This window comes from Colius striatus, chromosome 7 (genome assembly GCF_028858725.1).
Source record: "Colius striatus isolate bColStr4 chromosome 7, bColStr4.1.hap1, whole genome shotgun sequence".
NCBI lineage: Eukaryota > Metazoa > Chordata > Aves > Coliiformes > Coliidae > Colius > Colius striatus.
Window position 1 is genome coordinate 40640020 of NC_084765.1, and position 26568 is coordinate 40666587.

The 26568-nt window shown below is 59.1% G+C and overlaps 1 protein-coding gene across 3 annotated transcripts; it reads right to left on the bottom strand.

Moving 5' to 3' along the window:
• Positions 1–857: 857 nt before the first annotated feature.
• Positions 858–24959, bottom strand: ZNF710 (zinc finger protein 710). 3 transcript variants are annotated; one of them, XM_061999539.1, is made up of 5 exons: positions 24872–24959; positions 4265–5693; positions 3334–3525; positions 2805–2979; positions 858–1903 (listed from the first exon to the last, which is right to left on the bottom strand). In XM_061999539.1, the coding sequence occupies exons 2-5, from the start codon at positions 5663–5665 to the stop codon at positions 1731–1733; spliced, it is 1941 nt and encodes a 646-aa protein (XP_061855523.1). In that variant the 5' UTR covers positions 5666–5693; positions 24872–24959; the 3' UTR covers positions 858–1730. The 3 variants fall into 3 exon arrangements, with proteins under 3 accessions (XP_061855523.1, XP_061855525.1, XP_061855524.1); XM_061999541.1 differs by lacking the exon at positions 24872–24959 and adding an exon at positions 18366–18457; XM_061999540.1 differs by lacking the exon at positions 24872–24959 and adding an exon at positions 9726–10194.
• Positions 24960–26568: the final 1609 nt, after the last annotated feature.

Below are 26568 nucleotides of genomic sequence, written 5' to 3' on the forward strand. Positions count from 1 at the left end.
TAGGGCTTTGCACAAGGGGCAGCTGCATGCTCTGTGTACGGGGAGAGGGCAACCGGGAGCCATGTGGCCACCACTGCATGCTGTGCCGCTGGCATGAGACCTCCCCCAAGACCCCCTACCTCAGTGCTGGTGCTGCAGCTGCCTGGGTATGGTGCTTGGCAGGAAAGAGCCCTCAGCTCGGGCTTGTGCACGGTGGAGGGACACATGCTGCAGCTTTTTGGTAACAAGGCTGAGGTAGCGTTGGGGGCTGTGGCCTCCCGGAGCACGGGGGGCTGTGGGGAGGGGGTGCCCAGGGCTGGCCGGTGCTGTGGCCCCCTCCATCCTACCCCACAGCTGGAGGATGCGCGGGAGGGAGATGGGTGATGGCAAGGCTGGGGGGCACCGTGCCTTGCGGGAGCCTGGGAACCAGCCCAGAGCTGGGGGGATGAGGCAGATGGTGCCCTGCCTCAAGGAACCTGCCACAGCTGTCAGCTTGGGGGTCCCAACCTGCAGCCTGGGTCCTGGGCCTGCTGTGGCCCCCCTCAGCTCCTGCTGCCTGCTGGGACCCTGCCTGGTGCTGGGCACACACAGAAGACTGTCAGTGCTGCCTGGCCTCGGTAGTGAGGGGGGAAAGGCTGGACAGGGAGCCCCAACCCAGGGCTGCCCCAGCTCCTGTCTCTCTTCAGCACCCAGCAGCAGAGGAGGCAAACCCCCTCCCCAGCCACAGCCTGAGCAGCAAGGCGGGGAAGGAGGGAGTGTCGTTCCTGTGGCACGGCCGCTGCTTGGCCGCCCCACGGCCCCCGCTGCGAGCCTCAGCCCCCTGAGCCCCGGCGCAGCCCCCGCCGCTCCCCACGCACAGACCACACACGTCACACGGGTTTACAAAGCACATTGGTTGAAGGAAACTGAACTCAGTGAAAAGATAAATCCAAGCACGCGGCACGTCTGAGAAAAATAAATTACTTTCAAAATACCATCATTTGCTCACGTTGGACAGGGCTTGGCCTTCCTTTAAACACAGCGCTCGCTGCAGCCGCTCCTGCCCTGAGCCGCCGCCGAGCTCTGCCGTGAGGCTGTACGAAAATACTCTGTTTTGGCTGTGCGCCGGGGCCTGGCAGAGGTCGCCGCAGCTCTGCCCGTGCCGCCTCGCGGGCAGTGCCGCAGCGAGCGGGACGGCTCCCGGCTGTCTGGCGAGAGCGAGGGGTGCAAACCCACCCCCTCCTGCGGGCAGGGGGCTTCTGCCCCACCGGGTGGAGGGGGCAGGGCCTGGCTGGGCTGCAGCCCCGGCACGGCGTGGGGCAGGACCCAGGAGGTAGAGTAATGAGTAACACTCAGCAGCTTCTGGGACAGCCCTTCTCCCGCCTGCAGCTTCGAGGGCGGCCGGGGCAGGGGCCCGCTGGGCCCCACGGCAGGACGGGCAGGAGCGGAGCGAGGGAGGCCAGCACCGGGCAGGGCTGCTGCGGCAGCCAGTGCACAGCAACGAGGAAGCGCCCCAGCGGTGGCGAGAGCTCCACCGAGGCTCTGGCAGCTGCACCAGCGACCGCTGCCCTGTGCCACCTCTGGCTCCCACTCCTGCCTCCCTCCCGGCAAAGGCTTTTGGCCATCCCTGTTTTCTCCTTCACTGAGCTCAGCTGGAGCCCCCCTCTCCCAGGGTGGTCCCATGGGTCCGGCCGGGTGCCACAGCCCACCGGCAGCACCTCCTCTTACCACACCAAGTCCACACAGGCCACGGCAGCGTCCTCCAGCCTGGGCTACAACATGTTGTAGTATGCCATCTCTTTCATGGCCTGCTCGGTCAGGGCGTGCTCATCCGGAGGGTTGCCCACCTCCCCGTAGCCGTAAGAGTTCTCCTCCTCGAAGTCATCCATCTCCTGCTGCCCATCCAGCTCGGCGTGGTCAGCCCCAGCCAGGTCCATCATGGAATCTAGAATTCAGCACAGGGACACCTGATGCTGGACCTACACGAAGGTCCAGAGCCAACGGCATCCCTCTGGCAGCTTGGCTTGAGAGCCCAAAGCTGCCCAAGAGCTACAGCTCCACTCCAACTGGGTCAACCTTGGGTGCTCTCAGTTCAGGGGGTCCCTGACACACTGCAGTGGGGCAGAGAGCTGGCACCTGCGTGCTTGGCCCCCACCAGCACCTGTGGCACACGCAGGGTCCGCAGCACCCATCCCATCACAGAGGCCAGGGGAGAAGAGGATGGCAGTGCAGAGCATGGGCATGGGCTGAGGCCTGGCAAGCTGGGAGGTGCCTGCAGTGGGAGGAAGGGAAAAGGGCAGGAAGGCAGGGGGGAATCCTGCTGGGTGCCCCAAGGACATGCTCATGGTGGGCACTGAGCGACTGGGGAAACCCAAGGGGAAGAAAGAGCCAGAGCTTGTCTCTAGCACTGCCTGTATGAAGTGGAGTGGTCCTGCTGCGAGGCTACTGATGGAGCATCTCCACTGGTTCTGTCAGGAACACGTGGCAGGAGCATCTCCTGTCCCCCCAGGGGTACCCTGGGCAGGTGCAGAGGCGCAGCCAGGGCACTAACAGTGGCACTTAAACCCCTACTCTGCAAAACCCTTTGACCAGGATCACAGTCACAGCGTCACCAGATGGCACCATCCGGTGCAGAGATGCTGAGGCCTCAAGGGCTCTGTGGGGAGCTCTTTGTTTCAGCCTATTCCTTATGAAATTTACTTATTTGCATTTGCACCAAGTTTCTTGAGCTGACTCAGCTCCTGCAGCCGAGGGTGCCAGCGGCACAGCCCAGCCCAGCTCCTGGGGCACAGAGCCGGGAGTGGCTGTGGCAGGGCAGACACGGCCTGGCCACTGCCTGCACCCACCTTGGCTGTCCAGGCTGATGTCCATCACCCCGTGCTTCACCTTCATGTGCCGGCTGAGGTTGCCCTTCAGGTTGAACTTGCTGGAGCAGTAGGGACACTTGAAGGGCTTGCTGCCGGCGTGCAGGTGCATGTGACCCAGCAGGTTGTACATGCGGTTGAAGGACTTCCCGCAGACCTGTGGGCAGCGGTGGGTGTCAGCCCGAGCCCCCCGTGTGCCCCTTCCAGAGTGGGCCTCACCCCTGGTCCCCCACCACTCCCACCCATTCCCAGGGGTAATGGGGCCGCTTCCCTCCTTGCCGCTGCAGTGGGAGGCCCCAGGGATGCTGTGTGAGTGTTGCTGGGAACTCCGGCATGCCTGGTGCTGTGCAGCTCTGAGCAGGGACATCAGCATGAGCTGTTTGCCCGAGTGAACAGAGGGAGCATCACAAAACTGCCTTCCTGAGGGCTCCATCCAACCTGGCTGGCTTTCTCCTGATGGCAGCACACCAGGCTCCCCACCTCCCCTGGATCTCCACCCTCCCGACGGTACCTTGCACTTGAACGGCTTCACTGGTGAATGCACAATCATGTGGGTCTTCAGTGTCTGCTTCTGCACAAAGGTCTTGAAGCAGATGTGACACTGGTAGGGACGGACGCTGGTGTGGATCAGCATGTGCCGCTTCATGTTGGCCTGCAGCGTGAACTCCCGCCCGCACACCTCGCACTTGAACTCCTTCACGCCCTGCAAGGGTCAGGGAGCTGTGGGCAGGGGGCATTGCCAAGCCACAGGCAGAGGGCATTGCTGAACCTTGACGGCTCTCACACAGCACTACTGGGGTGCTCAGGAGCTCTGAACAGACCCTGTGGGAGCTGCAGCACGAGTGATGCTGGGCAATGGGCAGAGCAGGGACCTGCGCTCCCCAAGGGGCAAGGAATGGGCTTGTCACACTATGCTGAACCCTGGGGACTGCTGGTAAGCTGGACTGAAGGAATGGGAGGGGAGATTTACTCCCATCAGCTCATCTGCACCTTCCCTCCTCTCCCTGCTCCTTCTGTAATTCCCACGCCTGGTCCTGTAGCGGGAAGGATCCTGCTCCTGCCTCGCCCCGGGCACCATCCTCTCATCTGTGCTGCAAAAGCATTTGCAGCACTTGGAACATACTAGGTCAGTGCTGCTGAACGAGGACAGTGCTGCTGGAGTCAGAGCAGCTCTGCCAAGCAGCACCCAAGAAGGGTCTGTGTGGGGAAGGTGGCCAGCACAGGGCAGCCCACAGGCCCCTGCCTGTAACGATGCCCTTGTGCTGCTAATCAATGGCCCCTTGCAAACATCAGCCATGGCAAACGCCAACCACGCTGCCCACCCACACCAGCCCTCTCCAGGGCCCGGGTACAGAGCCCCAGCACCTGCATCCGGAGCCAGCACAGCTCCAGGCACAACCAGGGCAGCACCCCTCAGGTGCCCGACGCGCCCCGGCCCCTACCTTGTGCGTGAGGGAGTGCTGCTTGAGGTGGTGGATCTGGCTGAACTCCATCCCGCACTCGGTGCAGACAAAGGGCCGGACGTTCTGGTGCTTCAGCATGTGGTTCTGCAGCTGGCTGCGGTAGTGGAAGGACTTGCTGCACTCCAGGCACTGGTAGAGCGTGGGGCCCTGGTGCGTGGAGAGGTGCCGCTTGAGCTGGGTGAGCGTGGAGAAGTCCAGCCCACACTCCACGCACACGTGGCAGCGGCCGCTCTCGTGCTTCACCTCGTGCGCCTTCAGCTCGCTGGGGTAGGCGAAGCCGCGGCCGCAGAAGCGGCAGCTGTAGGGCTTGATGTCGGTGTGCAGCAGCATGTGCCGCTTCAGGTGGCTGGTCTGCGTGAAGGCCTTGCTGCACACCTCGCACTTGTGGGGCCGCGTGCCCTGGTGCGTCAGCAGGTGGGTCTGCAGGTGGCTGGGCTGCTTGAAGAGCTTGTTGCAGTGCGGGCAGGAGTGGGGCTTGATGCCGTTGTGGCCCAGGATGTGCGTCACCAGGTTGTACTTGGACGTGTAGGACTTCTCGCACATGCGGCACTGCCAGCGCTTCTGCCGGTCCCCGGCCTCCACCAGGTACGAGTCGTCGATCTGCACGTTGATGTCCAGCCGGTCCAGCTGCGCCTTCTTGCTGTGCTCGCTGCTGCCGCCCCCCGCCTCCCCCTCCAGCTCCCCCGGCTCCTGCCACGCCAAGCCCCGCTCGCTCTTCACCACCTCAGGGGACGCCGGTGCGGGGGGCTCCTCCTCGCCGGGGGATGGGGCGCCTGCCTCCAGGGCGCACTCAGTCTGCAGGGCCCCCGCGGTGCCGCCGGCCGCCAGCACGGATGGGTCAGGGTCCTCGGGCTCCGGGCACGTGTGGCGGCGCAGGTGCCGCAGGCGCCGGGGCTTCCTGCCGAAGGCACCGAGGTCGATCATCTTCACGGCGCTGCTCTGCACCATCTGCTCCTGGTCAGGGTCCTGGCCGGGGGGCGGGCGGCCCTGCTGCTGCTTCTCGCCCTCCTCATCGCCAGGGACGGGCACCTCGTACAGCACCTCGTCCTCCGCCTTCTCACACTTGACCTTGGGCACCAGCCTCACGGGAGGCCGCTTTCTCCTCCGGGCGTGCTTCTCCAGGGAGGACTCTGCCTCCAAGGCGTCTTCCTCCTGCCCGTCGCCCGGCGCCTGCCCGTCCCCCTCCAGCCGGCACTCGCCCTCGGGCTCCGCGCTGGCGGCGTCTGGAGGGTCCCCTCCCAGCCCCGGGAAGAAGCCGTCAGGGCTGACGGTGGCCCCGAGCAGCTCATTGTCGGACACCAAACCCAGAACGGCGGCCTGGGCCAAGGACAGCACCACCACCGCGTCCGTCTGGGTCCCGCACTCCGTGAAGCGCTCCATGTCCGGCCGCCTGCCTACGCTGTCATGGCTGGGGAGGGAGAGACAGGCGTTAGCCCTTCTGCTGCCCCTGCCAGCACGCAGGAGCTGGGGATGCAGACGCGAGAGGCTCGTTCCAGCCGTCACCCCTGTCCTTACCACCATCCCCAGCAAACCCCCAGCGCGGGTCCCTGACACCAGATGCCCCAGGACAGGGCAGTGCTGAGGCCCTGAGGGTCTCAGCTGCAGGAGGCACCAGCGAGGGTAAGCTCAGCTCTGTGTCTGCTGCCAGCCTTTCTGTCCAGGCTGCTGAGCCCTGAGGTCTGGCTCCTCACATACCCCAGAGCTCCTGGCAGTGAATCCTGGGCACAGGCACCTGTGAGGAGCTGCAGGGACAAGGAGTGCTGCCTGCAGGGCATCGGCCTCACTGCTGCAAATGCACCACTGCAAACAAACAGCTGCAAATGCACAGCTGGAAACACACCACTGCAGGCAAAGCCACAGGTAGTGTCTGCTCCTGCTGGTTCCAACACGACCCTGCTGAGTGTGGCCAGGGCATCCTCTCCTGCCAGCTCTGCTTGTGAGCACCGAAACACTCGGCCACAGCACACACATCCCGCTGGGGAAGGGGACAGCATGGCATCAGCAGCTCCAGCACCTTCAACACCAGCACCCCTGGTCCCCAGCACCCTCCAGCTGCTCCCGTTGCTCAGGGAGGCAAAGGGGCCCAGCCAAGCACCCCAGCCTGCTCGGGCATCCCTTCCCCATGGCAGCCAGGAGGGAGAGGAGCTGCTCAGAGCCATTGACCAGAGGTTGGGCTCTGGGGGTCACAGAGAGGCTGCCGATGAGATAAAGGGAGCAGCTTCACCCCTCACACCTCCAGCCCCTGGTATGGGAGCTGGGAGGAGAGGAGAGGATGTAGGGAGGAAGAGGATGGGGAGAAGAGTAGGGGGGAGGATAGGGCAGGAAGAGGGGAAGGAGGATAGGGGAGGAAGAGGGGAGGGAGGATAGGGGAGGAAGAGGGGAGGGAGGATAGGGGAGGAAGAGGGGAGGGAGGATAGGGGAGGAAGAGGGGAGGGAGGATAGGGGAGGAAGAGGGGAGGGAAGGGGAAGGAGGAGGGGGAGTGTGAAGGCAGCAAAACAAAGCGCAGAATGGGGGAGGGCGGTGGCAGGAGAAGGAAGAGGAACGGGAGGAAGGTCAGGGAGGAAGACACAGAGGAAGAGGAGGGAGCATCCGGGAGGCGGCTGCCGGCGCGCAGAGCCCGGCCCCGGGGCCGCACCTCACCCGCCAGGACCCCCAGCCCCATACTCCCTTTACGGGGAGGAGCCCAGGCTGACCGACCCCGGGGCCCATCGCCCAGGCAGCTGCCGTGCGAAAGCGCGTTTCCATTCTCCTCCTCCTCCTCCTCCTGCTGCCCCGGCTGGGTTCAGCACGCAGCTGTGCACAGCCCCCCGCGAACATCCCACCGGCTGCAGCCAACACACACACACACACACTCTCCCTTCCTCCTGTTGTCATCCCAGAGCCCGGCTGGGACAGGGCACCGCTGGCTCCTGCTCCCCATGGCCATGCAAGGACAACCTGAGGGCATCCCACGGCCTGGGCAGCCCCCAGGATGGGAGAGGGGACACAAGACAGGACCCAACTGTTGTCCCCACGTCTCCAGCACTGCAGAGGATCAACTGTATCCCCGCAGCACAGCTCTGGGGTTCTGCCCTGAGAACAAGCACCACAAGACAAGGAAACTGCACATATGACACACTCACGTATGCTCCTGAGACCAGTGCTGATATGCCTTAAGAAAAACAACCCTGAAACAGAGGCTTTTAGAAGAAAGTAAACGGTAGATCCCTATTTTGGGGCACCCCGGGGGACGAGCTCCACTCTGGTGTCTCAGAATGAAAGTAACAGCCTCGCGTCACACAAACCCCTCTTTGCTCCCTCAAACACGCCAGCCCTGCTGCACAAGAGATGGAGCTTTGCTATTCAAGAGCACGAGGCCACAGCAGCTCCTGGCACCGCGGGGAGAGAAGTGGGGAGCGGGACAGATGCTTTTGTTTCACTTCTCACTCTCACTTCCCTGTTCAGCCCCTCGGGTCTTGCAGAGCGGGCTGGAAACGCTGTTTCCCAACACACTGGCAAGTGAGGTTGGGTCATGTATTTCAGCTCCCCCAGGAAACACTCTGACCACCCCCAGGGTGCAGAGCACTGCCCAAGCTTCTGCTCTCCAGGAGCGGCTTCCGATCTTGCTCAAGAAGCCACAGCAGCAGCCGGAGGGGCGGCAGGTCCAGCGCTGCAGCGGAGCCCAGGCCTGCCACAGCCGGTCCCGCGTGAAGCAACTGCTCCCGGGTGAAGCAAAGCAACATATGCCTGGGGCTGAGGCACACAGAGCACCCAGACAGGGCTCACACAGCCCCTGCACGCCGGAACCCCAAGCCCAGGCTGAGATCTCAGCCTCCTGAGGAGTCGCAGGGAGATCCCAGTGCCTGAACCCTCCTCAGCCTGGCACACAGTGAGGGAATTTGTCCCAGCAGCACCTGCCCAGCCCCAACTCACCTGGGCTGTGCCAGAGAGGACAGGGGAAGGAAAACAAGCACAAATACATTGTTCTTCCCGGTGCTGACATAACGCCACCAGCTGAGCTGTTGTAAAGTCTCACCCTTCCAAGGCTGGGGGCTGGGGAGCTGCAGCACCAGGCACACTCCCCAGCCCCAGGGGCGGCAAGGGAGGATTCTGCCAGTTCATCTCGGCAAAGCAACAGTCCCAGCGCTGCTCCAGCACCAGAGCACCAGGCTGGGTCTCCAAGCGCTGTAAGGATGCTCCAACATGCAAACTCCATCCCTCTGTGCAGAGAGAGGCTGTTGGGAGCGTTACAAAGGGCTGTGCTGCTGTGATAGCACCCCCAATAAATGCGTGAGCAGGAGGTGCCGGCTGGGCTGCCAAGGGGACGCAGTGGGGAAAGGAGACCATGGGCACACGGCCTGAGAGGCAAGCATGTAGGCTGAGGGTAAGAGGAGGAGCTGGGCAAGCCCCACTCTGATCAATCTTCCACCCCACAAAGAGCAAACAATGCCAGGCTGAGCTTTAAACTGAACCTCTCCCCCTTCCAACCGAGTCCTGCAAACATCTCCTTTCCTCCTGCCTTCATGCCCACGACCCCACGTGCTCCTTCAGTGCCCCCACAGCTGCACTCGAGTTGTGTGTGCAATCCCAGATGTGCCTTTCTTCTCCATACCCACAAACTGAACTTTTCAGCAGCTTTCCATCACCCCACAGCTGGGTTCAGTACAGAGCTCTGTGCACACTGGCTGGCAGCGTCCTGCTCCCTCAGATGGAGGGACAGTGCTTGTGCAGGAGTTATGTTGCTGACTTCTCACGGTGACCCCCTTATTTCTCCCTCCTGTCACTCGGCTCTGCACCAGGCAAGAGCTGCTCATCTGTTAAGCCCTTTCTTACCCCATCCCTTCTCAGTTGCTGACATCACCCCTTTTTTCAACAAATTCACAACTTTACAGGGAAAAAATTCTATGCAAGAACCTGCCACTACACTGATTTCTTCTCCTCTCCACCTTGCCCACAGCCAGCAGCGATGGAGCAGCTCTGGTGTCCTGCTCACCCGCTCGCCCCATCCTCCCTGCCCTGCCCCTCGGCTCCCTCTCTGCTGGGGGCAAAGTCCACATCTGTTTCCCTACGTACAGTGCCCAGAGTTGTGAGTACGACTGTAAAAAGGCAGTGCCCAGCTGTGCTGCAGGCTGGGGTCCCTGCTCTGCTGCTGGCACCCATGTTTGGAACCACTGGTTTTGCAGTCCTGCACCGTTTCTGCAGCTTCCCAGATTCTCTGTCCCCAGCCCCAGGATCCCTTGTAGGGAAGGGTCTGCTCTCTCTCTGTATCTTTACACACTGACTCCCCCAATCCCCTTTTCCAGCCGCTGTTTTCCTGTGCTGAGCTCGTGCCCCCGTCCCACCTCTCAGATCAACCAGAAAACAAATTAAACATGATCTTAACATCAGTCTCGGCAGCAACACAAGAGCAACTCCTCTTCCTCACCAGCTCGAGCCTCCAGACCCCTCCCGTGGCTGTACCTGGCAGGTTTTCTCTCATGGAACTCGTGCCCACGGGCCGTCGCTGGGAACCGGACCCGCCTCCGGGCTGAAATCCGCCCCTTTGGCTCGGCTGCGGGTGCTCTCCAGCCCGCTCGTCACAGAGTACCTCTCCCGCTGGCCGCTGCAGCTCCTCGGGCACACTTCGGGGAGCCCAGCCCCGGCAGCCGCGTGTGCCGAGCTGCTCCCGCCTCACCCCGTGCCCCCGCCGCTGCCGGAGCGAGGGACGCGGCGGGGCCGCTGCCGGGCTCCGGTTCCCGGTGCACAGGACGCCGTGGGGCCGCTGCCGGGCTCCGGTTCCCGGTGCACAGGACGCGGCGGGGCCGCTGCCGGGCTCCCGTTCCCGGTGCACAGGACGCGGCGGGGCCTCTGCCGGGCTCCCGTTCCCGGTGCTGCCGGTGCACAGCACGCCGTGGGGCCGCTGCCGGGCTCCGGTTCCCGGTGCACAGCACGCCGTGGGGCCGCTGCCGGGCTCCGGTTCCCGGTGCACAGCACGCCGTGGGGCCGCTGCCGGGCTCCGGTTCCCGGTGCACAGCACGCCGTGGGGCCGCTGCCGGGCTCCGGTTCCCGGTGCACAGGACGCCGTGGGGCCGCTGCCGGGCTCCCGTTCCCGGCGCTGCCGGTGCACAGCACGCCGTGGGGCCGCTGCCGGGCTCCCGTTCCCGCTCCTCTGGGGGTTGTGAAATTCAGTTTTCTTTCAGCATTTCTCCTCCCACTCCTGGGAGGTTTTTGTCTCGGTGCAATCTCTCTTCTCCTCCTCTCTTTCTCAACACAGCTGGGAAGAGTTGGGCTCTGCCCTGACACATCCACACGGCTCCTGCCCACCCCAGCCCTGGCACACTGGCTGCTGCCACAGAGCCTCCAGCTCCTCGTTCACCTCCTTGTCTTTAGGCACTTAAAATATGTTGGGATTATTTTTACACAGCTTTCACTTCCTTACTTCTCTTTACCTCTCTTGCATCATCTTTGACCACCCTGACTCTCACCTGGAGCCTCTTACACCAGACATGCCTCCTCCTGCAGCAGCATTTTGCCCAATGGCCTCATCATCCCCTAGTATGTTTCTTGCTGGATTCTGGATTTTCCAGTCACTGCACCAGGCTAAAAGCTGTCAGTCTCTGGACACTTTTCCCTTCACTGTTTTAACTTCCTTGGTTTCACTCTTCAGCTCACCCACCACCCTGCGGCACCGGCCCCTCTGCCAGAGCCTGGTGCTGCTGAGCCACAGCAGGCACTGCCGTGGCAGCTCTGGAAATGAGACTCTTGTTAATCTTAAACTGAGCAGCCTAAAAACTTTACATCTGGTCCATGAGGAATCTCACCTGTGCCCATAGACAAGTTATGCCTTGATCTGACAGTAGGAACCACAGTAAAAGGATCAACTGCAACACAAAGTGCCACTGACTGCCCACAGTGATGATCTGCCAGGGCCACAGCCCCCAACACCCCACTCGGTGCCTCTGCTCTGCTGCAGCACTACCCACGGCCAAGAGCCCTGTTTTCTACCAGGCTCTGGTTCCTGATCAAACACCCTTCTCACCCTCTGCAGCTGGGCGAGTGCTACCATCACTGAGCTTCACCCGGCACTGCCAGCAAGAAAGGGACTCAAGGGCATCCAAAACCCAAAGGCTTTGTGACATTTACCTTCCTCAAGTTTCCCAAGGAGCTGTGACCCTGCTCTGCCAGCGACGTGGGAGCCCTCCTCACTGCTGCAGTACCTCTGGCCCATCAGAGGGTACCTGCAGGCACAGGAGCGGGTGCCAGGGCCCAGCAGGTACCAGTGGCAGCTTATCTCACCTCTGTGCCCGTGCTCGGCCCTACAGGCTGTACGACAAACCCTGCAGCAACCCAGGAGGACCTTTACGACTTGTTCCCCCCTGAAAGCAAACCAGTGGCCCAACCAGGCAGGCAGAGCATGTTTCCCTACAAGCTCCTCAGCCTCAAACCTGCATGAGGCACGACCTCATCTTATTGCTGCCTGTCCTGGGGACACGCTGCACCTTTGGGGCCAAGGGGCTGCCAAACCCCTTTGGTGTGACCCCCTGCCACAAGTGCCCAGGGCAAGGGGGGGTGGTCACGGGCTGCCCCACAGCTCTGGAGGGCATTATGCAAAGCTCACGAGATGCTGGTGTCAAGCCTGAGTATGAAACAGGGCTAAAGAGGACAAGCTGGGCACATGGGGATGATCCTGTCAGGGGAGGAGATGTGAAAACTTTTCAACAACTTTTAACGGAAAAAGGCTGATCAACAGACCTGTAACATTTGTGAGAACATCTCTGATTTTACTTTGTATCTCTTCTTAAAAGAAGCTTTCATCTAAATTTAATAAAGGACAAACCAGCCTTTCATCCTTTCCTGTGTTTTTTCCACACAAAGCCGCTAAAAAAATATGAGCAAGAGAAATATTCCTTTCCCCCTCCGAAAATCACAACTAAAATTACTCCTAAAACTGCTCCAGAACACTTGTGCTGTACCACACCTGAGGACTGACGAGTTCCCCTTGGCTTGGCTAAGGGCTGAGCACAAAGGGACGTGTGGGATCTCCCGAGCTCTGTGGGGCCACGACAGGTCCTGGTGCAAGACAGTCTATCCCACCATATCATCACCCAAACATCCACCAGGCTGCACAGGGCAAGGGCTGTGGGATGCAGGGGCACAGCACACGTCAGCCACTGCCACCCAGCCCCTGGCACGACCCAGAGCACCAATTCTCTCCTCCTGCCTGCCACTCAACACAGAGGGAAGGAACCAGAGCCCTGAGAGGTGGGAAGGGGGACCCGAGGTGCTGGGCTGCTGCTACCCAAGACAACGCCGCGTGTGGAAGAACTCTAAGCAGTTTGTACCTTCCTTCAGGCCATGTCTCCACAGCAGATGCTGTCCAGGACCATGGCTTCAGGACAACTTTTGTTAGCAACTCCTCTAGAAAGCCCCTCGTTACGACGAGTCGCTTGGGAAGTGGAGCCACAGCCTCCAGCCCCAGAAACGCTTTGACGAGGGAACACACGTGATGGCACCTGTACGTGGAGCAGCTCTGGGTGGGGAATGGGCGGCGCTGGGGTTTTGGGGTTTTATTTGAAGAAAGGACACAACCTACAGTTCTTAGCTTCTTGGTAAGGTCAGGTTGAAAGGGGAGTTGGGGAAACTGATAATTTCAGGTCGGTGGGACAGACACTGCCTGGGGGAAGGTGAGGAACCCACTTTGTCAGACCCCGCTAAACCGTCCCCAGTCGACCTGCAGAGGTTTCCTCCACTGAAACTTACCCCAGCCATGAACAAATTCATAATCACTTCTCAGTCAGAAGCAATTATCAATGTTTACAGCCACCGGGTTACTGGCAAACTCTGGAAGGGAAGGAATGTTTCTCAAAGAAACGATGGTGTTTCTGCAGAACAGATGTGTTCAGAGCACGAAGCTGCCGGGTCCCCCCATCACTATCCCAGGTCCCCTGCCCACTGAGCACAGCCCAGCACAGGCACACACGGCAACCAGGCTGGCACCAGCACAGGTGGCACTGGCCAAGCTCTGGCACGGCCCATCCTCCCCTTGCAACAGGTCGCTGCTCTGCCCTCTTGGTCTCACCACCACACACTCAGTTTTTATCTTTGAAATGCAGCAGCTGCATCTGGAAGTGGAATACAAATACCAAGGCATAGGCAAGGACTCTCCTCCCTCCTGGGTCGGATCCTCTCTCACCTCCCACCAGCCCTCCAGAAGAAGATGCATGTGCGTGACCAGCTATGGGCAACAGGACAGCACCCTGCTTCTGGGGAAAGCCTCCCTGCACTGGGCAAGAAACGCTCCAGGTGACAGGCACCCAGGGTGAGAGGGGTCAGCTTGTGCGGGGCAGCAGGTGCTGCAGCCCTTCACCACTGAGGGATGGAGCCGTGATCCCAAATGCTGTTGCAGCTTCCCAGCAGAACAACACCCATGCTGAACCAGGACACCTTGCTCCAGCTTCCCTTTACAACGAGAAACCACTTTTCTCCTCCGCCTGAGACCGAGCCTCCATCCCTCCATCGTGCTCCCCGCCCCCAGCATCCTCCATCCCTCAGTCTCTCCCTCATTCTTCCCGTTTCCCTGGCAACGCCCATCTCGCGCCTGAGATCTGTCCCCTCTCTCCCTCTTATCTTTCTCCTTTCTCTTTTATCTATCTCCTAATCTCCCTCTCTATTCCAAACCTCTGTCCTTTGCTTCCTTTCTTTCTCTCTCCCTTTTCATCTCCTCCAATGTCTTCTCTGTCTCGGGGTTACAATTATTTGAATCTCACTTTAAAAACGATACTCTTCATTAGCCATGGTGCCACCAGCTCCACTCCCACTCCTGCTGCAGCCCACCCATGCTGCCTGGACCCCTGCCCACGCCTGGGCCCCAGCGTGCCCCTCTGCCAGCAGAGGACAAAGTCACTGTGCTTTGGCAGGGCCCTTCCAACCTTCCTCCAAAGCCCTTCAAAGGGGGAGCAGAATTCTCCCCTCACACTACCAATGGTCAGGACTGGGCGCTGAGTTGCCTGACCTGCTGAGCTGCCTGCAGGACCTGGCTGCTGGGTGAAGCTTCACCTGCTGCTCCTGAGCCCTGTCCTCCTGCCCCTCTCTAACACAGCCAAGAAGAGAGCCAGTGGCTCCGGTCCAATGCCTGCTGGTGTGGCTTAGATCAGCCCTCAGCTTCTACCTCACTTGAAAACAACCAGGGGAGACTAAAATTAACATGGAAAGGATGCTCTCTGAAAATCAGTCCTATGGCATCAGTTTGGCCATGGGGTTGATGAAGAGTGGCCCAGGGAGGACATGTGAGGAGCCCACTGTGGCTGGGTCATTGCCATGGGCTCCCTCCCTGCACCACAGAAGTCTTCTTAGCAAACTGCTGCACAGGGATGCACCGAGCCAAAGCAAATGCTGAGGCCAGCACTGTGCTTCTGCCAAGGGAGAGCAACACCTCTGCTCCTTGAGCAGCCCAAGCAACCAAATGCTGCTGGGGGTCGGTGTCTGGAGCACTGCTCAAGCCAGAGGCACTTGGGGAAATCTCATCACCCCCACAGCTGCCTCCCTTCAGGAAGTCTGTCGCTTTGCTGCATGGCACAAGAGCAGCTCTTCTTTAGAAGACTAAGCTGAGCAAGGTTTAAGCCCAATTTATCAGCCCTTCTACCTAAGCAGCTCTTCTCGAAGCAGGGCGACGGAGCTGCTAGGAGAGCTCTGATGGGGAGCTGTTGCTGACACTGAACTGCATCCAGGGAATGGCCTTGTCCTGCTGCCCAGGACGTTCCACTGAGACTCCACTGGAATCACTGTGGCCTTATGGATGTGTACAACACCCTTCCTGCTCTCCTGCTGTGGAAGGGCTTGACTCCACTAAAACCCAGCACCCTGATGCCCCGTGTCCATCAGACCCAAATGCAGCCACTTTCTGTGGCACCCCAGGGATCTGGCCCTACTCCCTGGCACGTCCCATGGCTGAGCACAACATTCCCCCCTCAAAACACCACCAACGTGGCCCCTCTGTCCCCATGACCTCCTTCCCAGCGCCTCACAGGGACACGCATCACAGCAGAGAGCTCTCTGGATCTTGCTTTCAGAGCTGGTTGTCACAACGTGTCCCCAAAACACTGCCCTTTGCTCACACAGGAGCACCAGTGACAGAAATAGCCACTAAATACAAGTAACGAGTGTTTGAAGGTGTGGGATGAGCAGCGTCCAGGGCTGAGCCTGGCTGGAGCCGAAGGGCTGCTGCTGCCTGGACCCCTCTCTCATGGCACAAGCACTCACACCCCAACTGAAACAGCCCAGACCCACAGTCCCCCCTTTGAGATTTACAGGGCTCTGGGCGTTTGTCAGCAGTTTGGGACTGATGGTGTTTGTGGCGTGCTGAGGAGCAGGGAGAAATCCCACCCCAGCCAGCCCCGCTGCCATCCCAGCCTTGCTTCAAAGGCTCTGCTCAGAAACCTCGCTCTCCCTTGGAAAACAGCTTTTGCTTTTGAGTGAAATAAACAGGGAAAGAAAGACTTTCAAGTTCCTCCTTGCTGCAACGACTTCTCTCCGACATAGTCCCTTTCCTCTCCGAAAATAGAAGAGCTATTCAAAAAAGATGCAAGAAGAAAAAAGGAACTGAATAGAGGAAAAGGGAAAGAAAAAAATGGAGCCCCAAGGGGGTGGAGAAAAACAGAATGAAAAGACAGCAAAAGTAAAGAAAAGGGATGAAAAATAAAGGAGGGGGAAGAGAGAGACAGACAGAGGAGCTTTGAAAAGAAAGAATGCTCCCAGCCTGAATACAGTGTGCATGAAAAAAAGAGCGCTTGAAAAGAAACAGCCAGATGAAATGACCTCTCATTCACAGCCTGCGCCAATCACCACCACAATGTAAATCCTTTCTTCTTCTCTGCATTCTCTCTCTTTCCAGCGGGGGCAGAGGGAAGAGGAAGAAAGGGGAGTTAATTCTCAGCATAGCAGAAAATAAATCTGCTCTTTGCTAACTCCCTGAAAGAGACGCCGAGCTACTTTTAAAAATACCTCTCCCAGTACTCACACATGCAGATACGTGAGAAAGGCAAAGGAAAGGCTGCGCCGGTGCTGGGAGGACCAGCCTCGCCCAGAAAGTCCCTCCATGAAAAGCCCCCACGCTGCCCCTGGGAAAAACCAGAGAGCAAACACCCAGGGAAAACAGAGCTGTAGAAGCACACGCAGCCACGGAAAGCAACCGGTGCCAGAGACTCGGGTCAAACCCCAGACCTCGCAAGGCCAGACGAGGGACGGCTGTGACCGACGCAAAGGCGGGCACCCGATTCTGAGCCAGGTGCTGTGGGTGCTGGGGGCAAAGGGTGCAGCCCCTCCTTGCCCTGCAACCCCCAAACCCCTCTGTAGATGAAAGCATGAGCAAAGGGCCCTGCCAGGAGAGGCCAGATGGGGTTTACACTGGGTCTGCAAACCCCATCCCTGTCCTGCTCTGCTCAGCATCTCCAGTGCAGGTGGGGGGTGACAGACCCCCAGGGATGAGGATGAGCCAACGAAGGCACAGCAAGGAGAGAGGCATTGTAACGTGGGACAAAGGGAGGGCAAACACACAGTGAGGAGCAAACACTGAAGCTGGAGCCCAGCAGGAGGGTAGGGGACCACCGAGCACCCCAGGTTCCTGCAAGCAGTGAGCTGGGCAGTGAGAGGCGAGACCTCCTGCATGGCTCCTGCTCAGTAGCCCCCAGTGCCAGCAGCTGGTCACAAACTGCAGGGATCTCAGAGCCAAGCAATAAAACACGGCTGGAGGTCAGAGGAACTGATACACCAGCCTTAGCTCAAGCATCCTCATTTGTACAACCCGGCTGGCTGGCTGTTAAAAGGGGAAAACCAACCAACCCATTAGAAATAGGAAACGTGGGCTGCCCCAAGAGGAACAGGAGCTGCCATGGGACATGAAACAGACCCTGGGGGTGGGAGGACCGAGGGAAGACCCACACAGGGGAAAGACGGTCTCACTTCCCAAAACACCACTGCCCTTAGCCCTGGGGATATAGTTTTTACATCCCCTGTGTGTAGAGCTTGCGTGGACAGGCAGTGCTGCCCATGGGATGGCAGGCAGTAGGCACAGCCAGCCTCTTCCCCCCAGCCCTGTCCTGTGCTGGGCTGTGAGAACAAACAGGGACACGAGGACTGTCCCCAGCTGGGAGTTACATTCTGCATCAGGGGGTGTCTCAGCACCTGTCTGCAGCAGACAGAAATTTCCAACCAGAGGGTTAAAAGCTGGGAGGAAGGTGAATGCCCTGGACTGCACGTGATTTTGCCGACAAGCTAAAGCTTCCCATGTGCTGAGCAAAGGTGGGAAAACACTCCTCACAAGCTCCAGCACCAGGACAGACATTACTCCTCTTGCTGTTGGAAAGGGGGAGAAGGTGACTGACAGCCCAAGGCCAGCGTGGACAGGAACCTCAGCGCAGATTGTGGAGCAACACAGGACCCCACAGCTTAAAAGCTCAAGGAATGAGCCTCCCACACATGAAATCTGCCCCTGCAGGACTCACAGGCGGCACCAGCCATGGGGAAAGAAACGTTAAGTAATAAACATGTCACGTGCAACGTTCAACAGCCCAAGGTGAAGGGAGGAGGGAGAACTGGAACATTCCCGCAGCAGGTGGGCAGAGGTACGGGCAGGAGCTGAGGCCCTGGGAACGTCCCATGTGTGGTTCCTCTGATATCATCATTACTGGATGTGTTGCACCCTTTCAGACTGACTGCTCAGCTGCAAATGCCACATTAGTCTCAGATCCACAAGATGCAAAATGTTTCAGATCCTTTTCTAAGCAGCTGGGCAGCTCTGTCCTGCTGGTACCCCATGGCTTGGGAACCCCCCACAGCCCTGGCTGCAGCGAGGCTGTTCCTGCCTCTGTCTGTGCAGGGTTCAGTCACCAACTACTCACATTGCTCTCACTTTGTCTCAAAGCTCAGCAAAGAGGTTTCCAAGCACTGCTCTGCACACACTAGCCCCATCCACAACCACCCCCAGCACCTTTCCAGGGGTCAGGACAGCAGCTTGTCCCCAGGCCTCCAGCCCCAAGCAGCTGCACCAGGGGACCACCAAGAGCCTGTTTCCAAATATCAAACTGTCATTAAAGGACAAATCCCTCCAGCACAGGAAGGTCCTACCTGACCCAGATGAGGAGACTGAAAGCGAGACAGGGACACTGGAGCCCACAAACTCAGTGACTGATGTGGAAGTGTCTCTTCAAGCCAGGAGGCACTGTGTCTGCCCTCACGAAGCATAACGAACGTACAGCAGCCACAGGATGGGTGCTTCAGAAGAGAAAGGCTGCAGATGTAACTTCAGACTATTGAGTGTCTACGAGACAGTGAAGCTGGGGAAGTTTTTGTTTTTCCTTAAGCTGAGCTACTCTTCATTCCACTTCAGACACATCTGTGAGGAGCCCATGGGAGTGATCTCTGCCAAAGGAGCCAGCACAGGCAGCAGCCCGGGCCGGGGGCTGCTGTGGGCAATGGAGGGAAGGGATCCCTGCCTGGTAGTGCTCACGGGTGGGTAAGAAAGGGAAGAGGCAGTGGGCAAACACTGGCCATGACTGAGGAGGGTATCAGCGTTTGCACTTTTTACTCATCTTAATAAACCCTTTGTGAGGCATCCCCAGGGCTGGTCTGTCCACAGCTCAGCCTTTGCTTTGGCAGCAGCTCGGGCCGGCTCGCACCCAGGTCTGCCTGACCCGCCCCAGTCCCCACCGCCACCACAATCTGCCTAATTGCCGTACTTTGCACTCTCTCTTCTTACTGCTCCTTCTTACAGCCCCGTAAATACACAGAATATTCAGCTGTTGAAATAATTTGCCTGTATGTGTCCCTTGTTGATAATCATAAGCTGAGACCAAACCACTCGAGCCTCTGTAAATAAAGGCGTGCTCTGTGCAGCCCAGCTCTGTGCTACCCCGATGGCCTCTGCACGCTTGTGCTCAGCAGCTGAGGTGCAGAACAGCAAAGGACGACATGAAATGCAGCAAAGACACTTGGCAGCCCTGACAGAAGGGGCTCTTTCAGTTTTGCCAACAGCTCCATCTCCTAGAAAGCTGTTTTTTCTCTGGAGGACACCTGTGCCTGCAAATACCAGCCCTGGGTGTGCAGCTCTCTGGGCAGCAGCAGGAGCCCGTAAGGAGCTGTTCTGCCTGCAGCAGGCACGGGGCTCATGAGCCAATATGAAGGGCAAACGCTGAACAGTCACAATGAATATATACCGACAGCTCAGGAGCAAAGCCAAGGGGCAAATCAAGGAGGGCAGGTCATCCAGTGCCTGGAAATGGCACCTCTCACTCAGCTCAAAAACAAAAGGATTGAGGTTGGCACAGAGCAGGGAGATTAAAGCTCTGATTTACTGTGCCCCTGTTTCAGATGACTGAGGTGTCAGTGCTCGAGAGCAGAAAGTCCTCTGCAAGGAAGGAGAGCACCCCAGTCCCCACAGATGTGTTTCCTGGCAGGGAAGGGGAGCCAGGACCCTGCAGCACCCATCCTGACCGGCAACCAACCAACCAACGCTTTCCAAAAGCAGCCGCTGGCCCTGGACAGCTCTGACAGCCCCAGCCACGTTCAGCATTGCCCTGGCACGGCCCAGCGCTGCCTGTGGGCAGGCACCTGCCCCCGCTGCTGCCTCTGCTCCACAGGACATAGTACAGCCAAAATCCCCACGCAGGCTGTCCTGGAGCTGCAGACGGCAACAGGCGGGCAGAGGGAGCACTGAGGCAGTGCTGTGTGCTGGCAAGGGGAGGGGGCAGAGGGAAACTCGGTGAGGGGACTGAGAGAATGCCAAAGCCGTGGCAGGTCAGGGGCCTGCACCTCTTGCCTCTCCCTGAGAGGAAGAACAGCATCAAGTGTTGGACAAATACCTCGCTTAGGGAGAATATCCCAACACTGTCCTCCATCTTGCACCTGCATTTCCAGCCTTGGCAGGTGCTGAGACATGCCATGATGCAGAGTGTAACCCGCAGCTGGGGGCTGCTCAGCCTTACCCAGCCCCTCGGGGGGAGGCAGGGCCCAGGGAGAGTGGCCACGGCACAGGAGTGTGAGACTGGGGGCAATGGAAGCTAAAACCAACCAGGAAAGAATTACAAATGTGAGAGGAAAAGCAGAGAATGGACAGAGAGCTCTTTAAAAGCTGGATAATACAAGCACTGGGATGTCAGGAGCCAGGGCAGAGAGGGGAGAAGTGACCCAGCACCGTGGCGTGTGGCCACGAGACAACGCTGCTATGAGGAACAGGAAAGATAAAATTAGAGGCAGCCAGCGAGCGCCCTTCCTCCTGCAGCTCTGCCCATCCTCCCCCTCCTCTCCCTCGCTGGGTGGCCCAGGACACGGGCTCCAGCCCAGGGTGGCTTCTGCCTGACAGAGGCAAAGCCCATCTCTGCCTGCAGGTGCCGGTGGCAGCACCCTGTAGGGAGGGTGTGAAAGGCTTCGGGGGCACGGTGAGCTGCAGGCCCTGAGGATTTCACTTCTGCACCAACAGCTTGTGGCCTCAGCCTGCAGTCCCCATGAAATGCCCCGTCCTTCTGCGGCGCAGGGCTCAGAGCGCAGCTGCACACACAGTGCCGGCGCAGGACGGGTTCACACACGTAAAATGTGGAAGTAAAACAATGAACACGTCCACATGCTGCTTCCCAGTTAAAACACATATTCCCCAAAGTGACGTGCTGAGATGAAGCCTTTAAAGGACTGACTGATACTTCCCTCTTAGTCAAAACCTCTTTGTGCCCGTCATTCCCAGGCTGTGCTGAGGGTTTCACGGTTCATCGGGGCACAGGGCCCACAGGATGTGCTGGGCAGGGAGGAGAAATGGGCAAATACACAGCTTTGATTTTAACTAAATCCCCTCATTTCATCCACTCTGTGTCACCACGTCCATTTAAAGCAGAGCTGCACTGGAAGCTGTTTCCTCGCCACAGCACTCGGGTCTCTCACCCCAGCACCTGCTGGGTGCAGATCCATCAGGCCTGTGGCAGCACCCACAACCCGAGAGCCCTGGCCCAAAGGCACACTCGAGGTGCACACAGACACACACACACACACACAGAGGCAGCAGTGGGAAACATTGAGCAGTGCCATTTTCAGTCTATTTTTAGTCTATTTTCAGCCAGAGCTGAGCTGTGTGTTTGTCACCAACAACCCATTCCTGGTCCTTTCCAGCCCCCTTCTCTGAGGCGGCTGTTGGTGCCGCCTCCACTTCCCCCTGTGCCCCTGGGCAGCCTTCCCCCAACACTCTGACTGCCTGCTCCAGCTTTGGCCTCAGCCCACCATGGCCCCCTCTGAGCGCCAGAAGCCCATCCTTGTGTCAGAGCCCACATCTCCTCTTCAGCAGTGCAGCCCCATCACTGCTCCCACTCCACCACACACTGCTCCAGCCACCACTGACCTAAAGCCGTAAGAATCCCTGTTATTAAATGTTCTCTACCAAAGTCAGTCTGCTTGCACATCTGTCCTCACCAGCTCTTGTCATAGCTCACGTTACACTCCCAGGACATCGGGTGTGACCACAGACTTGGCTGGGTTTGTCAGACCCATCCTCACCACACACACTGGAACCACCTCTGCACCACCCTCTGCCTGAAAACTTGGTCACATTTCCAGTGGCATCCTCCCTCCTGCTTTACTCAGGCAGCAGCATCCCACTTATCAGCACTTCCAGTTGCAGCTCTCCCCAAAGCTCTTCCCCTGAGCTGCCAGTAGCAACGCTCAGCTCCTGCTCTTGGTTGATTCAGTTAATTTTTAACCTCACCCCTCGAGTTCCCCGGACAGACCCAGGGCTGCTGCACCTCCTAATTCTGCATCCTCCCCCGGCATGGCCTTGGCTGCTGCCCAGTACCCAGTTATCTCCCTTTTATCTCAGGACTCCTGTGAAGTTTCACATGAGCTTTCTGCAAGTTTTTTCCTCGTTGGACACCAGGGAGCGATCCTGACACTGCCCATCTCACTCAGCTCCTCCGCTGCAAATCCGGAGGTAGCCAAGGAAGGAAGGAAGGAAGGGAGGGAGGGAGGGAGGGTGGATGGGTGGGAGATGGAGATTTTCTTCCCACTCTAGAACATTCACAGAGATCCAGGAGACCTGGAATCTAAAAACAAGAAGCCTCCCCCACCCCAGTCACTTCTCCTTTCCTAAAAACCTTGCAATACTTAGTGGGAACATTGTCCAAATGCTCAGGAAATGACAGACAGCGACAGCACAAGGGCACGGGGAAGCTGCAGGCTTTACAAAGGCATCTCTAGGCAGGGTGCTCATGTGTCATCTGTTTTCATTAGAAATACTTCAGGTGATGGGCAGACAGTTGAGAGTAAAGATCAGGAGAATTTTAAACCATGTTTCCCTCTCTCTTAATTTAAAGTTTGGGAAAGAAAGTACATTTGTTGCTCATTCTCTCAGCGGGAGAGAATCCTGCTCCTCCTGTGAAACAAAGCCAGGAAGAGTGGCAGCCTCCTAGTTCTTCAACTCCAGGCACTTCTCATCAGCTCACTCCAGCCCTAGCTCCCTTCCCGATCCTCCTCACACATTGCTGCACCCTGCTTTTGACAGAAATTGGTGTTTTAGGGAAAGCCTGGACAGGCTGAGCTGATCTGTCCCTCCCTCCACACACAAATGCCACCAGGACCTGCAGTCCTTTGCCAGGATGGCCGCAGTGCCCAAGCAGATGCCGAACTGGAGCCTGCTCCTCAACAGGAGTGAATGTAAAGTGAGTGCAAAGGAGTGCAGCCAAGATGCTCATGGACAGGGGTTTATGCTGGTACCTTCTTTGCACTACAAAACCACCATCTTGCCTATTCCTTTACATTTCCAGACGCACAGTAGAGTGGGACAATGTTTGGCATCATCCCTCTCTACACGGTACTTCCTAAACTAATCCATAAATGAAAACCCTTCTTTGCATTGTGGTGCAATAAAACCAACTAAAAAGCCCTTTCTCTGAGACTGAAGCAGGTGCTGCCAATGGCAAAAGGCACATGAGGAGCCAGGTTCCTCAGACACCGTGCTCCCATACCCTCCTCTCTGGTCCTCTGAGCCACCTCCCAAGCTAAGGTTGGGAGCGTTTCTGGCCATGTAGCAGAGCTCAAGTTGCTGTGATCTGATTCAGCGTTTTAGAGGGCTACAGTGGGATCACCCTGCAAAGGGGGTGCTGGTGGAAATCTGCTTGTGAAGAGGAGCCCAGCCAGGCCACGACCTGGGCTCTGACTCTTGCTGGGGAGGATGGGCCCCATGCTGCTCCCGCGGGTGGGGCAGAAGGGACTGTGCACAGCGCTGCTGAGACGCTACTGCCACAGCTGCTGGAGCTCAGTGCAAAGGGGACCCTGAGGTGTCTGCCCCTGTTGTGACTTCTGAGGGTGTCCCTCCGAATACTGTGGGTCTAGGGCCTTGGGTCTCCAGACCAAGATGTATTTGTTAAAGTGCTGTGGCCAGCCTAGAGGATCTGTGCAGACCAGGGTGCAACGGTGCCAGCTGTGTGTGTGCACACACAGTGGTGTCAAGTGGGGCTCCTTTGCCAAGAGCCAGCAGTGTGGTGGGGAGGGAGCAGGACCCCTGGCCGAGGCGTTGGAGCCAGCGGTGCTGGGGAGCTGTGGAGCCAGACCCATCGGGTGGGGGCAGGCCCCGAGATGCTGCCCTCTGCTCCCATCCCTCCTCTGCCCACACAGGCTGCTTACAAAGAAGCTACTAATGACTGACTAATTAATTAATTATAACTAATTTAGCCACCGCATCCTGTTGATTAACAGCGAGTCCCAGAGACTGCTGGCCCTTGCAGGGGCACACAGGACAAAGGGGCTCCCAGTCCCCCAGCTCGAGACCCTCCCTCAGAGCTGGGGGGGGAAGACGTGTGAAAGGGGGAATCTAGGGGCACCTCCACGACCGAGAGCACGACGTGGGACCTGCCCGGTCTAGGGACACCACCCCTAATCCTCCTCCGGCACTGCAGCCCCACCTCCCCCCCGGGCACTTTGTTGCTGCGAACGCGGAGAGGAGGGGGGAGGCACTTTTAACATTTCGCCTACAAACTGTCCCTAAACTTCGGCCACGCGGTGACTCCCCCCAGCCTCTCCCCCGGGCCGCTTCGGCCCCAGCAGCGCCCTGAGCCCGCCAGCCCGGGCGACCCTCGACCCTCTACCCCCCCTCGCTGCGGGTCGGGGACGCGCCGGGTCAGAGCACCCCGGGATACCGCTTGGCGGCCACCCCGACACCCAACCTGCCCTCTCTCTCTCTCCCCGGCGCTCCCCAGAGCCCCCGCCGTGGGCAAAGCCGCTCCCGGTGCCGTCGAGCCCGGCCCGGGGGTGCCGCTTCCCACGGGGCCACCGCCTTCCCTCCCTCAACAGGTACCGACCCCGCGGCCGGGCCCGGGCTGCGCCCCCGCGACTCGCTTGTCTCCGACACCGCGGAGAAAGTTTCCGAGCGGCTGCGGAGAAACTTGTGCGGGGGGACCGGGGGGAGCAGCGGCCCCACGTGCGGAGAGGGCACCGCCACCCCCTCACCGCCCCCCGCCGCCATCGCTCCCGTCTCTATCACCGGCGAGAAGGTGGAAAGCGAAAGAGAAAGTGGCGACACGTCGGTATCTCGGGGCTCCCCCCGGGAGAGGGGAGGGAGAGGAGGGGGTAGGAAGGGGCCCGGCTCGGCGGCGGGGACTCACCGGCGGCTTCGCGGGGCGGCGGCGGCGGCTCCGGGCCCGGCGCTGGGTGCGCAGGAAGGAAGAAGGAGGGAATGAGGCAGGGCTGACGTGAAGGGATGCAAAACAGCTCCTCCTAACTCGCCCGCCCTTTATCTCTTCCTTCCCTCCCTCCCTCCTTCCTTCCTCCACCAAGTTTACACACCTCCCTTCCTCCTCCGCCCCGTGCTCCTCAGCCCGTTTATTCTCTCCGGAGCCAGGTCCGCCCTCGGTACCAGTTGCGGGGGAACAAAAGCTGCGGGGCGCGGCTCGGTTGATAATAACGGGGATGCCTCCCGCCCACGCCGTGCGGAGCCGGTGCGGGCGGCGGGTGCGAGGCCGGGATGGAGGCGACCTGCGGTCGAGTCCAGCCCGACTCCGCACCCGCACCGGCCCCGCACGGCATCTCCCCTATGGTAGTCACCCAAGACTCCCCGATCCCAGAGGTTATTTTATCCTGGTGATAATTTGGGTGCTGGGACATCACTCTCCTCCGTGGTGATGGGAGGTGGGTAGGGAACCATCTACCAGCTGACAGCAAGACCCCCCCCTCCTCAAAAAAAAAAAAAGGAGATTAAGAGAATTTAGGATAGTCTAGAAATGTGAGAGGAGGGGGGTGATATTTAACCCACAGGAGAGCCAGAGGCAGTGGTGTAGGTAGAAGTCGGGGTCCACCACAGATGAAGCTGTGGTGGCAGAAGTGGGGGCTGGAGGCCGTGACGTAGAGTGGGCGAGGGGAGTGGTGGGCAACTGCCAAATGTCTCTGCCTTTGGCTGCCATTGTGAGGAGGATGAGGGTCCCCTCCTGGAAGAAGATGGGATTCAGCTGGCGTGTCAGGAGACAGAGACCCCTATCTCCGTGGGAGCAGGTGGAGCTGGACGGACCAATCACAGCGGAGTGTATCTGGAAACTCCATCCTCTGACTGGTCGGTGCTCTTTTTGTTTCCAGATATTTTTTATATTCTTTGCTGAAAACAACTCCTGCTGATCTGTTTTGGCTGTTGGTGCCAGAGCTGGCAGCTGCTGACAACTCAGATGCTTGTTGGGGGGCTCACCAAGCAGCCCTGACCACATCACTGCCGCTGCTGGAGCAGCGCAGGCAGCAGCGCTCAAGAGATCAGATGCGCCAGGTGCTGTGTTCCCCCAAAACGGTGCTTCCCTCCTCGGCTGTCAGCTGTGCCACACACTGCCAGCACTGCCAGTGCCCGGTGCTGCCCGCCACAGCCCTCCCAAACATTGCAGGATGGCAAATGAGGCCAAAGGAGATTTGCTTTGGTTTAAAGTCCTGCCGATGCCCTGGATACTGTGGGCACCCAGTGCCGTAGCTGATCTGGGGGTTTCCCACAGGGCTGCTCTGCCTGAACCCTGAGGTTCCAATGGGATCCTCTTCCTGAACCCTTTCCATGAGAAGTCTGGGTGCAACTGGACCCAGTCTCAGCCCCTGACCCTACAGAAGGGATTGGCCTCTGGGTCCTGGTCCAGAGCTGTTTTTTTACACATGGAGAGTGGCCTCTGACTGGGAAATCCCCAGCTTCCTGTGCCCTAGCAGGCTGGGTTCCCCCCTCCTGACGGGCCACTTATCATCCTGAAGCCCCTTCACACAATCAGCATGTGCAGTTACACTGCTGAAGCCTCCTCAGCAGATCAGGGTGCGCAGTGAGGATACTGAAGACCTTTATGGC

Coding starts and splice junctions, on each gene's coding strand:
- ZNF710 (XM_061999539.1), bottom strand. CDS start 5,665: ATGGAGCGCTTCACGGAGTGCGGGACCCAGACGGACGCGGTGGTGGTG. Junction 2,980..3,333: donor TGAAGCCGTTCAAGTGCAAG/GTACCGTCGGGA, acceptor CGCTGCCCACAG/GTCTGCGGGAAGTCCTTCAA. Junction 1,904..2,804: donor CATCAGCCTGGACAGCCAAG/GTGGGTGCAGGC, acceptor GCTGAATTCTAG/ATTCCATGATGGACCTGGCT.